The sequence below is a fragment of the Schistocerca gregaria genome, chromosome 6 (assembly GCF_023897955.1).
Source record: "Schistocerca gregaria isolate iqSchGreg1 chromosome 6, iqSchGreg1.2, whole genome shotgun sequence".
NCBI lineage: Eukaryota > Metazoa > Arthropoda > Insecta > Orthoptera > Acrididae > Schistocerca > Schistocerca gregaria.
In genome coordinates, this window is record NC_064925.1 from 477,330,793 (window position 1) to 477,346,287 (window position 15,495).

Consider the following 15,495-nt stretch of genomic DNA (forward strand, 5'->3'; position numbering starts at 1 on the left):
GGGTTCTAAGCTTGATAAAATGAGAAATCATAAAAAAGGAACCCAATTCATCAATATTAATTGGTTTTTCAGGACAACCACATAAATACTAAATGTAACTACCTAACTAAAATTAATATCCGACATGCAACTTACTCAAAAATATTGTACTTCTTGTTTCTGCTTATTGTTCCCATATTGAGAAGTACACTGTTCTAACGACTACCTTCAGAACATTTATTATTTCTCTTTGGGTGTCAAGATGCAAGAATTGTTGCAATCGTTAATTTATTTATTTTAAGTACAGGTTCTCTAAAAGAGATTCTGAATAACCAAAAACACCTAATGGGACTGTAGAGAAGCACCACACAAGTGCTGAGCTGGCTAGTACCACAGGTACGAGAGTTGCTCTGCAATTTTGCTAGCTATGCTCCTTAATTATCATGCCTTAACAGAAAATAAGAAATTTGCAAATAGGACTAGTTGAACACTGCAAAAACATGCAATTCCTATGGATATCTGTATCAATCAACAGTCACCTTTGTGAGTCTTTATTTATCTGTAGGTAGCAGTAGTTTCTGGTTGTTTTGTTAGAAATTCTGTGCTCAGAAATACGGTGGTAGCATCTGTACTAGAACAAGTTAAAGAAAATAGAAATTTCATCATAGAGAAGACACAAAGTGATGCTCACGCAGTTTTGTTTTGCTTTAGGGCGCAAAAACGACTGGGGTCACGCACACGCAAGTCAAAACTATAGAAAAAGAAGAGAGAGATGAGTTAAAAAAACGACTATATACCAGTTCCAATTGACATAATAGAAAACAGTTAAAAACAGGCACATTGATAAAGGGCTCAAAAGACACCATACAGAAATGGAGATCCAAAACTAAAAATTACATGGCCTCGCTATACTGCTTTGGCAGATAAAAAAGTAAGACATGGGCGACAGCCCACACATCATTTGCTAAATCAGTCAAAAACTCAAATGGCACACCAGAATGGGAACGTAAAAGGTTAAGAAAATGGACATTTCATCAGAAAGTGGCGGACAGTTGAAACTTGAGTGCAATGTGTACAAAGTGCTGGGGTAGCGCCACTTAGCGAAGGATGATGGCTAAAAAGGCAGTGCCCAATACACAGCTAAGGGAGGGCCAATAGAAGGTCGTTCAAGCCACTGGGAAAGGCTTACTAAACCAGAGCTTATTCCTGTGAAGGATAACCATTAGCAATGCCAAAGGGACACAACCCCCTGACAGACAGAAACACAGAGATCATCAAAGGGAAAGTAGGTTCTCACATGCCCAGGTATGAAGACTGCAGCTTCAGCAGCAGCGTCTGCAGCCTTGTTTCCTGGCAGACCGACATAACCAGGAATCCACAGAAAGATCTCACTGACTCCACCAAGAGTGAGAAGTTGACAGTTTTCCTGGACCTGCTGCACTAAGGGATGGGCGATGTACAGCGCACATAGACAGTGTGCCGAAGCCGATATCTAAAGACACATGTGCCAATGATGAAGGCACACCAGACCCACAATCAGTCCGAGAGCCATCATCAGTGTATACAAAGGTACTATTGCGATGTTCCATGTGAAGGCTGTGAAACTGTGAAGGCGATAGACCGAGGCTGGAATAGTGTCCTTCTACATCTACATCTACACGGATACTCTGCAAATCACATTTAAGTGCCTGGCAGAGGGTTCATCAAACCACCTTCACAATTCTCTATTATTCCAATCTTGAATAGCGTGCGGGAAGAATGAACACCTATATCTTTCTGTATGAGCTCCGCTATCCCTTATTTTATCTCGGTGATTGTTCCTCCCTATGTAAGTTGGTGTCAACAAAATATTTTCGCATTCGGAGAAAGTTGGTGATTGGAATTTTGTGAGAAGATTCCGTCGCAACGAAAAACGCCTTCTTTTAATGATATCCATCCCAAATCTTGTATAATTTCTGTGACACTCCTTTTCATATTTCGCGACAATACAAAACGTGCTGCCTTTCTTTGAACTTTCTCGACGTACTCAGTCAGTCCTATCTGGTAAGGATTCCCACATCACGCAACAGTATTCTAAAAGTGGATGGACAAGTGTAGTGTAGGCATGGAAAAACGAACACCTAAACCTACCTGTTCGAGCTCTAATTTCTCTTGTTTCATTTTGATGATCATTCCTACCTAGGTAGGTTGGTCTCAACAAAATATTTTCGCATTCGGAATAGAAAGTTGGTGACTGAAATTACGTAAATAGATCTCGCCGCGTCGAAAAACGTCTTTGCTTTAATGACTTCCATCCCAACTTGCGTATCATATCTGCCATGCTCTCTCCCCTATTAAGTGATAATACAAAATAAGCTGCCCTTTTTTGCACCCTTTCGATGTCCTCCGTCAATCTCACCTGGTAAGGATCCCACACCGCGCAGCAATATTCTAACAGAGGACGAACGAGTGTAGTGTAAGTTGTCTCTTTAGTGGACTTGTTGCATCTTCTAAGTGTCCTGCCAATGAAACGCAACCTTTGGCTCGCTTTCCCCACAATATTATCTATGTGGTCCTTACAACTGAAGTTGTTCGTAATTTTAATACCCAGGTACTTAGTTGAATTGACAGCCTTGAGAATTGCACTATTTATTGAGTAATCGAATTCCAACGTATTTCTTTTGGAACTCATGTGGATCACCTCACACTTTTCGTTATTTAGCGTCAACTGCCACCTGCCACACCATACAGCAATCTTCTAAATAGCTCTGCAACTGATACTGGTCTTCAGATGACCTTACTAGACAGTAAATTACAGCATCATTTTCCAAGTGTCCTGCCAATAAAACACAATCTTTGGTTAGCCTTCCGCACAACATTTTCTGTGTGTTTCTTCCAATTTAAATTGTTCGTAATTGTAAGACCGAGGTATTTAGTTAAAACTGCGGGTTTTAGATTAGACTGATTCATCATGTAACCTAAGCTTAACGCCTTCCTTTTAGCACTCATATGGAAGACCTCATTTTTCCTTATTTGAGGTCAACTGTCACTTTTCGCACCATTCCAATATTTCTTCTAAATCTTTTTGCAGTTTGTTTTGATCTTCTGATGACTATCAGTCGATAAACGATAGCGTCATCTGCAAACAACTGAAGACGACTGCTCAGATTGTCTCCCAAACTGTTTATATAGATAAGGAACAGCGAAGGGCCTATAGCACTACCTTGGGTAACACCAGGAATCACTTATCCAGTCACATAACTGACATGATATTCCATAAGCACACAATTTCACTAAGAGCGGTACAGTGTCAAAAGCCTTCTGGAAATCCAGAAATACTGAATCGATCTGAAATCCCTTGTCAATAGCACTCAGCACTTCATGTGAATAAAGAGCTAGTTGTGTTTCACAAGAACAATGTTTTCTCAACTCATGTTGACTGTGTGTCAATAGACTGTTTTCTTCGAGGTTAATTCATAATGTTTGAACACAATATATGTTCTAAAATCCTGCTGCATATCAACGTTAATGGTATGGGCCTGTAATTTAGTGGATTACTCCTACTTTCCAGTCTTTGGGTATCGATCTTTCGTTGAGCGAACGGTTGTATATGATAAGTATGGAGCTAATGCGTCAGCATACTCCGAAAGGAACGTAACTGGTAGACAGTCTGGACCAGAAGACTTGCTTTTATTAAGTGACTGAAGCTGCTTCACTTCGAATGGCTGTGTTTAGTAAACTCTGCTTTGGCACCACTGTCTTCGACAGTATCTCCATTGCTATCATCCACAGAAGGCATTGATTGTTTCTTGTCGCTAACATACTTCACATACGACCAGAATTGTTTTCGATTTTCTGCCAGGTTTCCGGACAAAGTTTCGTTGTGGAAACTCTGGCTTTAGCCAGCTTTCAGTGCCTATAACGATTTGAGCAACAGTGCTTTCTATTAGCGCTTGGAGCTCTGGTACTTCCTTAGGAAGCGAATGAAGGCTAAGGTTAACACGGGCCGCTTCACGAAGCCAAGGCGGTGAAGGGTTCACACCTACTGTGAAACATGCAGGTAGTGTGAAGTTAAGCCGCCGAAGCAACTGCCAAAAGTGGACTGCAGGACGTAACAGAGAAGGACGAGCCCCATACTGATGATCAAAGGAATCATGAAAGTAGGCAGCATAGTATGGGTGGCCATGCGTGACACACAAATGGCATGCATATCTGCTGAGGAGAGTCACAGCGGTGGGTAGGGTAGTTCAGCAGCTTCAGCATACAGACACTCAAACAGGCTGGTGTAAAACGCACCCATGGCCAAACGGATGTCACGATGGTAGATAGTGTCGAGACGGCGTAAGAGTGATGGGCATGCACACACATAAAGCACCCATTGTCTAGTTTCGAATGGACAAGGGACCGATACAAACAGAGGAGGGTGGTTTCATCAGCACCCCAGGAAGTGCCATTGAAGACATGTAGGAGATTGAGGAACCGTGTATAGCGGACTGTCAGATAAGATACATGGGAGGACCAAGAGATTTTCCAATTGATCAAGAGCCCCAGGAATTTCATAGTTTCAATGAATGGAAGGACAACAGCCCCAATTTGTAAAGATGGCAGGAAAAAACACTTGAATGACCAGAAATGCATACAGACGGTTTTATCAGTGGAAAAGCGAAAGCTATTGTCGATGCTCCAAGACTAAAGACGATCAACACACCACAGAAGATGCCGCTAAGTGAGACTGGTCTGTGGAGAACTGCAATAGATGGCAAAATCATAAATAAAAAGGGAGCCGGAGAGGCCCAGTGGGAGACAGGCCACTTTATGGTTAATGGCGATAGCACAGAGGATGACACTCAGGACACAACCCAGCGGCACATCATTATCCTGGATAAAGGTGTCCAACAAGGCAGAACCCACACACACCTTGAAAACTCGATCTTGTAAAAATGCCTCAAGGAAACAGGGCAGGCGGCCACGGAAGCCCCATATGTAAAGAGTACGGAGGATACCAGTCCTGCAATAGGTGTCGTATGTCTTCTCTAAATTGAAAAACGCGGCCACAGTCAGATTTCCGCAGAAAACCATTCACGACATGGGTAGACAAAGTAACAAGATGGTCAACTGCAGAATGGCGTGCTCTAAATCCACACTGTGCATTCATCAGTAAATTGCGAGACTCTAGCCAACCTACCAACTGGGCATGAATCATACATTCCATTACCTTGGAAATGCACCTGGTAAGAGATGGAGCAGTAGCTAGAAGGAAGGTTTTTGTGCTTACTTGGCTTAGGTATGAGTAGGATGGTGGCTTCACGCCAGCACCCGGGACATGTGTCCTCTGCCCAAATGTGGTTATACGTGTTAAGCAGAAAGTGCTTGCCCACAAAAGAAAGGTGCTGCACCATCCAAATCTGGATGGCATCCAGCCCTGGGGCAGATGATCGGGATGAACTAAGAGCATGATCAAACTACCTCATAGTAACGGCAGCATTGTAGCACTCATGATTCAGAGAAGAGAAGGATACCGCCCAAGCCTCCTCTGCTCAGTTCCAATGGATGAAGGCAGGGTGATAGTGGGAAGAGCTCGAAACTTCTGCAAAACGGCAGCTGAAGGTGTTGGAGACAGCAATAGGGTCCACAGTGACATTTGTTACTGTGTGGCCGGAAATGGGGGAATGGTTCTCAGTCACAGAGAGCCATCTGAGGTTGGCCCACACAACAGAGAAAGGGGTGGAACTGTTAAAAGAACTAGTGAATGAAATCCAGCAAGCTCGTTTGCTATCCCGAAGAATGTGACGACACTTTACACGCATCTTTTTATAATGAATACAGTTTGCAATTGTAGGGTGACTGTAAAAAACACAGAGCACGTCTCTAAGTGCAAATTGCATCACAGCATGCCCAGCCCACCAAGAGACTGGGACATGTTGTGGTAAAGAGGAAGTGCAAGGAATGGAATATTCTGCAGCAGAAAGGATAACATTGGTGAGATAGTCGACCCAATCATCACAACTGGGGAAATATTTTTCTTCAAAGGTTGCCAGGGACGAGTAAAGCTGCCAGTCAGCCTTTGTAAGCTGCCATTTGGGCATGCACACAGATAGGACAGGAGTCAGCAAACGGAATAGGTGTCAAAGAACAGATCACTAAAGACGATGGGCAAGCTGGGCAGTGTAAAAGGATAGGTCCAAATGGGAACAGGTGTGCGAGTAGTCAGAAAGGAAAGTGGGTGCTCCAGTGTTAAGGCAGAAGTGGTTAAGTTGGTTAAGGAGGTCAGCCAACAGGGCACCTCTCCGACAGGTCCTGGGAGAACCCGAAATGGGTTGATGTGCATTAAAGTCACGGAGTAGCAAAAATGGGGGAGGTAGCTGCCCAACAAGATGAAGGAAGTCTTGCCCTGGTGACATCGAATGACTGAGGGACATATATGGTGGTAGTAGTAGTAGTAGTAGTAGTAGTAGTAGTAGTAGTAGTAGTTGTTGTCTTCAGTCCTGAGACTGGTCTGATGCAGCTCTCCATGCTACTCTATCCTGTGCAAGCTTCTTTATCTCCCAGTACCTACTGCAACCTACATCCTTCTGAATCTGCTTAGTGTATTCATCTCTTGGACTCCCTCTACGATTTTTACCATCCACGTTGCCCTCCAATACTAAATTGGTGATCCCTTGATGCCTCAGAACATGTCCTACCAACCGATCCCTTCTTCTGGTCAAGTTGTGCCACAAACTTCTCTTCTCCCCAATCCTATTCAATACTTCCTCATTAGTTATGTGATCTACCCATCTGATCTTCAGCATTCTTCTGTAGCACCACATTTTTGAAAGCTTCTATTCCCTTCTTGTCTAAACTATTTATCGTCCACGTTTCACTTCCACACATGGCTACACTCCATACAAATACTTTCAGAAATATCTTCCTGACACTTAAATCTATACTCTATGTTAACAAATTTCTCTTCTTCAGAAACAATTTCCTTGCCATTGCCAGTCTACATTTTATATCCTCTCTACTTCGACCATCATCAGTTATTTTGCTCCCCAAATAGCAAAAATCACTTACTACTTTAAGTGTCTCATTTCCTAATCTAATTCCCTCAGAATCACCAGACTTAATTCGACTACATTCCATTGTCCTTGTTTTGCTTTTGTTGATGATCATCTTATACCCTCCTTTCAAGATACTATCCATTCCGTTCAACTCCTCTTCCAAGTCCTTTGCTGTCTCTGACAGAATGACAAAGTCAGTGGCGAATCTCAAAGTTTTTATTTCTTCTCCATGGATTTTAATACCCATTCCAAAATTTTCTTTTGTTTCCTTTATTGCTTGCTCAATGTACAGACTGAATAACATCAGTGAGAGGCTACAATCCTGTCTTACTCCCTTCCCAACCACTGCTTCCCTTTCATGTCCCTCGACTTAAAACTGCCATCTGGTTTCTGTACAAATTGTAAATAGCCTTTCGCTCCCTGTATTTTACCCCTGCCTACCCCTGCCACCTTTAGAATTTGAAAGAGAGTATTCCAGTCAACATTGTCAAAAGCTTTTTCTGAGTCTACAAATGCTAGAAACGTAGTTTGCCTTTCCTTAATCTTTCTTCTAAGATAAGTCTTAAGGTCAGTATTGCCTCACGTGTTCGGAGTATTTCTACGGAATCCAAACTGATCTTCCCCGAGGTCGGCTTCTACTAGTTTTTCCATTCGTCTGCAAAGAATTCGTGTTAGTATTTTGCAGCTGTGGCTTATTAAACTGATAGTTCGGTAATCTTCACATCTGTCAACACCTGCTTTCTTTGGGATTGGAATTATTATATTCTTCTTGAAGTCTGAGGGTATTTCGCCTGTTTCATACATCTTGCTCACCAGATGGTAGAGTTTTGTCAGGACTGGCTCTCCCAAGGCTGTCAGTAGTTCCAATGGAATGTTGTCTACTCCGGGGGCCTTGTTTCGACTCAGGTCTTTCAGTGCTCTGTCAAACTCTTCACGCAGTATCGTATCTCCCATTTCATCATCATCTACTTCCTCTTCCATTTCCATAATATTGTCCTCAAGTACATCGCCCTTGTATAGACCCCTCTATATACTCCTTCCACCTTTCTGCTTCTCCTTCTTTGCTTAGAACTGGGTTTCCATCTGAGCTCTTGATGTTCATACAAGTGGTTCTCTTGAATTTTCCTGTAGGCAGCATCTATCTTACCCCCTAGTGAGAAGCCTCTACATCCTTACATTTGTCCTCTAGCCATGCCTGCTTAGCCATTTTGCACTTTTCACCGATCTCATTTTTGAGATGTTTGTATTCCTTTTTGCCTGCTTCATTTACTGCATTTTTATATTTTCTCCTTTCATCAATTAAATTCAATAATTCTTCTGTTACCCAAGGATTTCTACTAGCCCTCGTCTTTTTACCTACTTGATCCTCTGCTGCCTTCACTTCATCCTTCAAAGCTACCCATTCTTCTTCTACTGTATTTCTTTCCCCCACTCTTGTCAATTGTTCCCTTATGCTCTCACTGAAACTCTGTACAATGTCTGGTTCTTTCAGTTTATCCAGGTCCCATCTCCTTAAATTTCCACCTTTTTGCAGTTTCTTCAGTTTTAATCTACAGGTCATAACCAATAGATTGAGGTCAGAGTCCACATCTGCCCCTGGAAATGTCTTACCATTTAAAACCTGGTACCTAAATCTCTGTCTTACCATTATATAATCTATCTGATGCCTTTTAGTATCTCCAGGGTTCTTCCATGTATACAACCTTCTTTCACGATTCTTAAGCCAAGTGTTAGCTATGATTAAGTTATGCTCTGTGGAAAATTCTACCAGGCGGCTTCCTCTTTCATTTCTTGGCCCCAATCCATATTCACCTACTACATTTCCTTCTCTCCCTTTTCCTACACCCGAATTCCAGTCACCCATTACTATTAAATTTTCGTCTCCCTTCACTATCTGAATAATTTCTTTGATTTGATCATACATTTCTTCTATTTCTTTGTCATCTGCAGAGCTAGTTGGCATATAAACTTGTACTACCATAGTAGGTGTGGGCTTCGTATCTATCTTGGTCACAATAATGCGTTCACTATGCTGTTTGTAGCAGCTTACCTGCATTCCTATTTTCCTATTCATTATTAAACCTACTCCCACATTACCCCTATTTGATTTTGTACTTATAATCCTGTATTCGCCTGACCAAAAGTCAGGTTCATCCTGCCACCGAAATTCACTAATTCCCACTATATCTAACTTTAACCTATCCATTTCCCTTTTTAAGTTTTCTAACCTACCTGTCCGATTAAGGGATCTTACATTCCACGCTCCAATCGGTAGAACGCCAATTTTCTTTCTCCTGATAACGACATCCTCTTGAGTAGTCCCCGCCCGGAGATCCGAATGGGGGACTATTTTACCTCTGGAATATTTTACCCAAGAGGACGCCATCATCATTTAATCATACAGTAAAGCTGCATGCCCTCGGGAAAAATTACGGCCGTAGTTTCCCCTTGCTTTCAGCCGTTCGCAGTACCAACACAGCAAGGCCGTTTTGGTTATTGTTACAAGGACAGATCAGTCCATCATTCAGACTGTTGCCCTTGCAACTACTGAAAAGGCTACTGCCCCTCTTCAGGAACCACACGTTTGTCTGACTCTCAACAGATACCCGTCCGTTGTGGTTGTACCTACGGTACGGCTATCTGTATCGCTGAGGCACGCAAGCTTCCCCACCAACGGCAAGGTCTATGTTTCATGGGGGGACATATATGGTACAGAGGGAAAAAGGCGGCTGGGGAAGAAAAAGAACTGCAACAGCTTGAAGACAGGTAGTCAGGGAGATGGGTTGACTATGAATGTCATCAGTATGAGCAGCATGACACCCCCATTATATGGATGCCGAACTGAGGGGGAAGGGCAGAACGAATCAATAAGTAATGTGAAATCTCAAAGTGGTCGTGAGGGTGAAATTTTGTTTCCTGAAGGCAGAGTACAAGGGGATGATGTGATGTTAAATGCAGCCATAAATCCTCTTTGTGGGACTGAAGGCTGTGAATGTTTCATTTGAGGACACTCATGATGAGGAAGAGATGTAGGGGTGTCAACTCAGCAGTCACCAAGGGACAGCCAGTGGAGAGTCGCTACTACAGGGCACAGAAGCAGGAGGATCGTGCTCCATGGGGTCCACAGAAGCAACGGTTTGCTTGTGCAGTCGGTCTGTGGAGTCCAACGCTGAAAATCGGTTGGTGGTGGGCGCTGGCAAGACAGAGGCCGGCTGGGCTGAGGTACCATGTGTTGACACTGTTAAACAGTATCTTTGACTTTGAGAAGGAGAAGACTGTTTTGCCTTTGGTGGAATTCAAGCTTTTCTTTAACCGAAAAGTCTAGGGTGTTGTTTGGCTGGAGGGACGGAGAAAGTCTTCACGAGAGTACTCCTTCTGTCCTTTCCTGCCTACTGGTTGTGTAGCTGGTGGCTCCGCACATTGAGATGGGAGGATGGCAATGCTAGCTTGACACTGGGAGATTTCACAAACTCAGAGCTGAATTTAAGGTCACACATCCGCGTGGCGATGTCCTTCAAGGAGCGAGGAGTAACAAAAACAGAACTATATGAGCCAGAAGGGAGAACACAGGGTTTGCTACTAGCCAGTAACTTGTGAGCTACTGAGTAAGGCACTTTTTTCTTTAACCGACTCGTCAAGATGCATGGGACAATCCCGAGAGGAGGAGGCATGGCTGCTATTGCAGTTGATTCATCGGGGATAAGGAGATGGAAAATCGCCCTTGTGTGCATCCCTACCACAGGTTACACATTTGGCTGGGTGTCAACAAAACATTCTAGTGTGGTTGAAATGATGATACTGGTAGAAGTGCATAGAGTTTGGAATATACAGCCGGACTGTGATAATTTATTGCCTGCTTTGATCTTCGATGGCAGCACCACACTATCAAATATGAGGAAAAGAGTGTGTGTGGGCACTAAGGAGGATCTACCTTTTTCATTGCACGATGAACGGCAATGATGGCCTGATCAGAGAGGTAAGACTGGATTTCAGCCTCGGTTAGACCGTCGAGCATCCTGGTGTAAATTACACCACCGGAAGAATTCAAAGGTCTATGGGCCTCTACACGAACAGCGTAGCCATGGAGAAGCGATGCAGTAAGCAGTTGTTGTGTTTGAAAATCCGAAAGCAAAGTGCCGTTCTGTAGACGAGAGCAGGATTTCACAGGGTCAGCAATTGCATCAACACCTTTCTGAATAATAAACAGATTTACAGAGGCGAAGGACTGACCATCTTCAGTACGCAAGACCATGAGGAACCACGGAGCAGCAGGAAGGGTCTTCAAATAATTAGCCTCATTACGTTTATGCTTCATAGATGTTGATTGGGAAGATGACCGACTTGTTGCGAGAAAATCGCTCATGATTGCCAGTGTCTCAGACGGCGCATTCCTTCCAACTGGGGGCTCCCTTCACAATGGGCCCACCCGTCTTAGGTGATTGTTCACACCTTAGGGCACACCTCCCGACCATCTGATAGAGGGACCAATCAGCAATTAGGGAAGGTTGCAGCTCAGGCAATCACCCCTGAACCAGGGGGTACGTGCAAACCTTATCTGTCGACCCAGGGCTGGGAGTTACCCGTTATCCAGTCACCTGTTATACGTTATATGTGTGGGCCGGCCTTCAGGAGGGCACAGGGAGGAAGAAAAGAAAAAGGGGAACCCCAAACGCCGAAGCAGAGGAACAAGAGGAGAAGGGAACCGAAGAAAGGACAATAGAGTGAAAAACAAAGGCGGGACTGTTATGTCAACGACACAACAATGCAGAACATTTCCAATAACATCCTAGACATGTTCCACAAGGGAGGGGAAAGAAGGGCAGGAACATGGAAGGGAACAAATGCTGCAAAGTCTGTGGTAGCCAATCACGAACCCGCCAAAGAGTGGCAAGCCACCTGGGGGGGAGGGGGGGGGGGGGATGCTCATGCAGTGAGGGAAAATTTAAGTAAGTGAACACTACTTATGGACTTTATTTTTGATGGTTTTTATATTGATACAGATTACCAGAGGGAAGAAGCCAACAGCTCCTAAGTTCATAACTAAGTGTGGAAGATTAATGTTTTATTCGATTTCCATCCTTATAAACATTATCATAAAAAATAATTGTGCGTGGATTAAACTGATGACTCATTCAATTTAACTGTACAAATAAAGTGCAAATTCCCCTTTTAGCTCCATTGAATCATGACTTATTAAGCTTGAAGTGAACTTTTACTTTACGGAAACCAAGCATTTCTGAGGTTTATTAGCATCCTAACTATATTGAGGGCCAGTAAATGTTCTTATAATGAAACTGTTCACCCCCACAATAACTTTACAAGTGAGGTGGCGTAATGGCAAGACACAGACTTGCATTCGGAAGAACAGTCTGAATCCCCCATCCGTGCATACAAAGTTTACACGATACCCATAAATCTTTTTAGAGAAATTTCAGGATAGTTCTTCTAAAGGGCACAGTCAACTTCCTTCACCAAACTAAGCCTGTGCTCCACCTCTAATGAATTCACTGTCAATGGGCCATCAAATTCATACGCCTTCCCTTGGGGCGATTGTAGCAGCTCACCTATGAGGTGGATCCACATTTCAGTTTGCGCTCCTCCAGCAGGAAGTGCTCGGCTATGCACTTTGCATGATCTGACAAATGCCGATGTACCACCACTTACCAAAAAGTGGTCCAGTGCTCTATTGCTAAAGCAGAAACACTGTAAAAAGCCTTGTGAACACTGGATATATCAGCATTAAATACGACTATGCACTGGAGTAACACTGCTACTTCAAGGAACTTGCACTTCTGTCACCGACGTTCCAAACAGACACACTGCCTACCAAAAAAAGTGAAGCACCCACAAGTGGAGGAGAAAATGAAACTAAACTCCACTGGTTGAGAGGGTACACGATGTTTCAGTGATTGTAAAATCAAGTCAAATTTACAAACAACTTGGCAGTATAAGCCCACTTGTCAGTAGGGTGTCTGTCCTGGATGCACACAGCAATTCAATACGAAAGGGTGTCAAAGCCGTTTTATCCTCTTCCGAGGCAAGCTGACCTTCAACTGTAGTAACTAGTCCTCGCTATCGCTATCCTCAACACACGTACTGGGCCGGAGTTGGTGCCCGAGCTAGTCCTACATGTGCTCTATCGGGGACAGATCTTGTGACTGTTAGCGGTGGGAGTACATCAACATCACGAAGACAGTTTATAGAGACATGTTCTATGTGTGGACGGGCAGCGTCCTACAGAATAAGGTTGCTCTGCCATACTCTCTGGCATCAGTCACCCAGGGCAGTGCAGCACTGAAATGTGTCGCTGAAAGCAATGCGACTCCATTTGCCAGTATGTGCCTCCTAGTCACAGCACCATTCCAAATGCAGCCATCTGTGTTGTGGCATTAACGGAATCCTATACATGGGTAGTACTTACCTCGTACGGTAGCCGATAGTCTCCGACCGATGGTGCGGGATAACACAGAATGTCGCATCTAGTCTGTTAGTTGGATGAGAGGTGTAAATGTGAAGGGTCACGCTCGGTGAGAAATACGGCAATCCTCCCTTGCGACGCGTAAACCCGGTTGACCAGGACTTCGACAAGTATGCCTGCCCTCAAAATTCCCATGCAGTCAACATCGAGCTACTGTCTGTACGGTGTGAAAATTGGCAATTGATCCTAAATAATGAAAAGTGTGAAGTCATCCACATGAGTGTTAAAAGGAATCCGTTAAATTTCTGTTACACGATAAAGCAGTCAAATTTAAAGCCCATTTACAATTACAATTACGAACAACTTAAATTAGAAAGAAACATAGAAAATGTTGGGAACTAAAGACTGCGTTTTACTGGCAGAACATGTAGAAAATGCCGCAGACTACTAAAGGGACTGCCTACACCACATTTGTCCATCCTTTTTTGCAGTACCGCTATGCGGTATCTGATCCATAACAGATATGATTAACAGAGTACATAGAGAGAGTTCGAAGAAAGGCACCACGTTTCCTATTATCGTATATTTTGTAGATACAGACCTACATAGGGAGAAATGATAGTCACAATAAAATAATGGAAATCAGAGCTCGCATGGATAGATATAGATGTTTGTTTTTTCTGCACGCTGTTTGAGACTGGAATAATAGAGAATTACTGTTAAGGTGGTACGATGACCACTATGCCAAGCATCTAACTGCTATTTGAAGAGTAGCCATTTGCTGTCACATCCAAATGCCGCACAAATCTGAATATTACAAGATTTGACAAGCCAGCCAAAAGGAGACCCACAATGCCCCTTTCAAACTCTTATCAGACACCCACATGATCTTGTGGGTCCTTCACAGTGGTCACTCAACATCTGATACTGTTCATGCCCCTTATAGATATACCCTACGAGGGCTGGTAGCAACACTAAGCACAAACAACACTAATGCACTCCAGTGGTTGTTCTACCTGTCACAGAAAATTGCAACTATTCATTTACATAACTACCACAGATGTTTACACTTATGAAGTGACACTGTCATCTGACCATGTCTTCTGGGTGCTTCACTTTTTTTGGTCAGGCTTTAAATTGCTGCTACACCGAGAAACCGCTCACATAAACTTGACTGGCCTAACCTCTTTAACTTATTTATTTTCGAGAGCATATGTTTGTGTTGTTAGTGAAGGTAAAACCTCATACCATTTCCCTCTGAGAATGACTCAGCGGCTCTACGGGTGGAGACCAACAGCATCGCTAGAACAGGTAAAAAGCACTGCTCTGTGACATCTCGTCTGTCTAGTTTAACAGTATATGCAATGTTCAAACAATATACATATATATATATTGGATTCACAATTTCAATAGATGTACGCTAATGCAATTCAAATGCTTTGAACACCACAACTGTGGCAATCTCATTGAGTATTTATCAAGACAGACTAAAATGTGTTTCTCCTTATGAAAAATTAGTATGCTACTAGAAGCCTTCTCTCTAACCTTTTGTTTAAAATATGGCAAATATATAGCAACTTCGACTTCACGTAAAACACAGAAATGGTAATAATGATTACATACTTTCACACAATTCTGCAGTCACATGAGATTTTCAACAGTGGTTTCTCTCTTCAGAGATTATACTTGTGGCTTACCTGTGCACATATATTTATTCGTAATGGTGGAGAAACATCACCAGGCACAATCTCTGGTGTGTAGATTCCGTGGCCATTTACAGGTGGACTTCCCGGTTTCGGGTAGCTGAGATAACCGGATTCTTTTGGAGGCACATTACCACCAGCTATCTGCATGGCTGGACAATCCCTAAGAATGGAAAAGAAAATTACTGAAGCAGGTGAAGCATTTCAGTCCAGGAGAGTTTATAATTTTGCAGAAATATCACATACATAAACCATACACTACACAGTAACTACATCCCAGTAGGCAGCCAGAAATATATAAATTTAAAAAATTGAATTTAATATTACAACAGTGAAACTGGAAAAAAATACTCTGACTAAACAGAAGTTTCAAAAC

At 43.0% G+C, this 15,495-nt stretch overlaps 1 protein-coding gene across 10 annotated transcripts in view; it reads right to left on the bottom strand.

The window, feature by feature from the left end:
• Nucleotides 1-15,495, bottom strand: part of LOC126279054 (RING finger protein 44-like) — a 102,873-nt gene that overhangs the window by 45,040 nt on the left and 42,338 nt on the right. For 5 of the 10 annotated variants that reach the window (XM_049979471.1, XM_049979475.1, XM_049979473.1 and 2 more), the window contains 2 exons: nucleotides 15,114-15,282; nucleotides 14,665-14,718 (listed from right to left, as the gene is read on the bottom strand). In XM_049979471.1, coding sequence (XP_049835428.1) covers nucleotides 14,665-14,718; nucleotides 15,114-15,282 — 223 coding nt within the window. The remainder of the gene's footprint in view (nucleotides 1-14,664; nucleotides 14,719-15,113; nucleotides 15,283-15,495) is intronic. The other 5 variants (XM_049979477.1, XM_049979479.1, XM_049979478.1 and 2 more) reach the window with 1 other exon arrangement.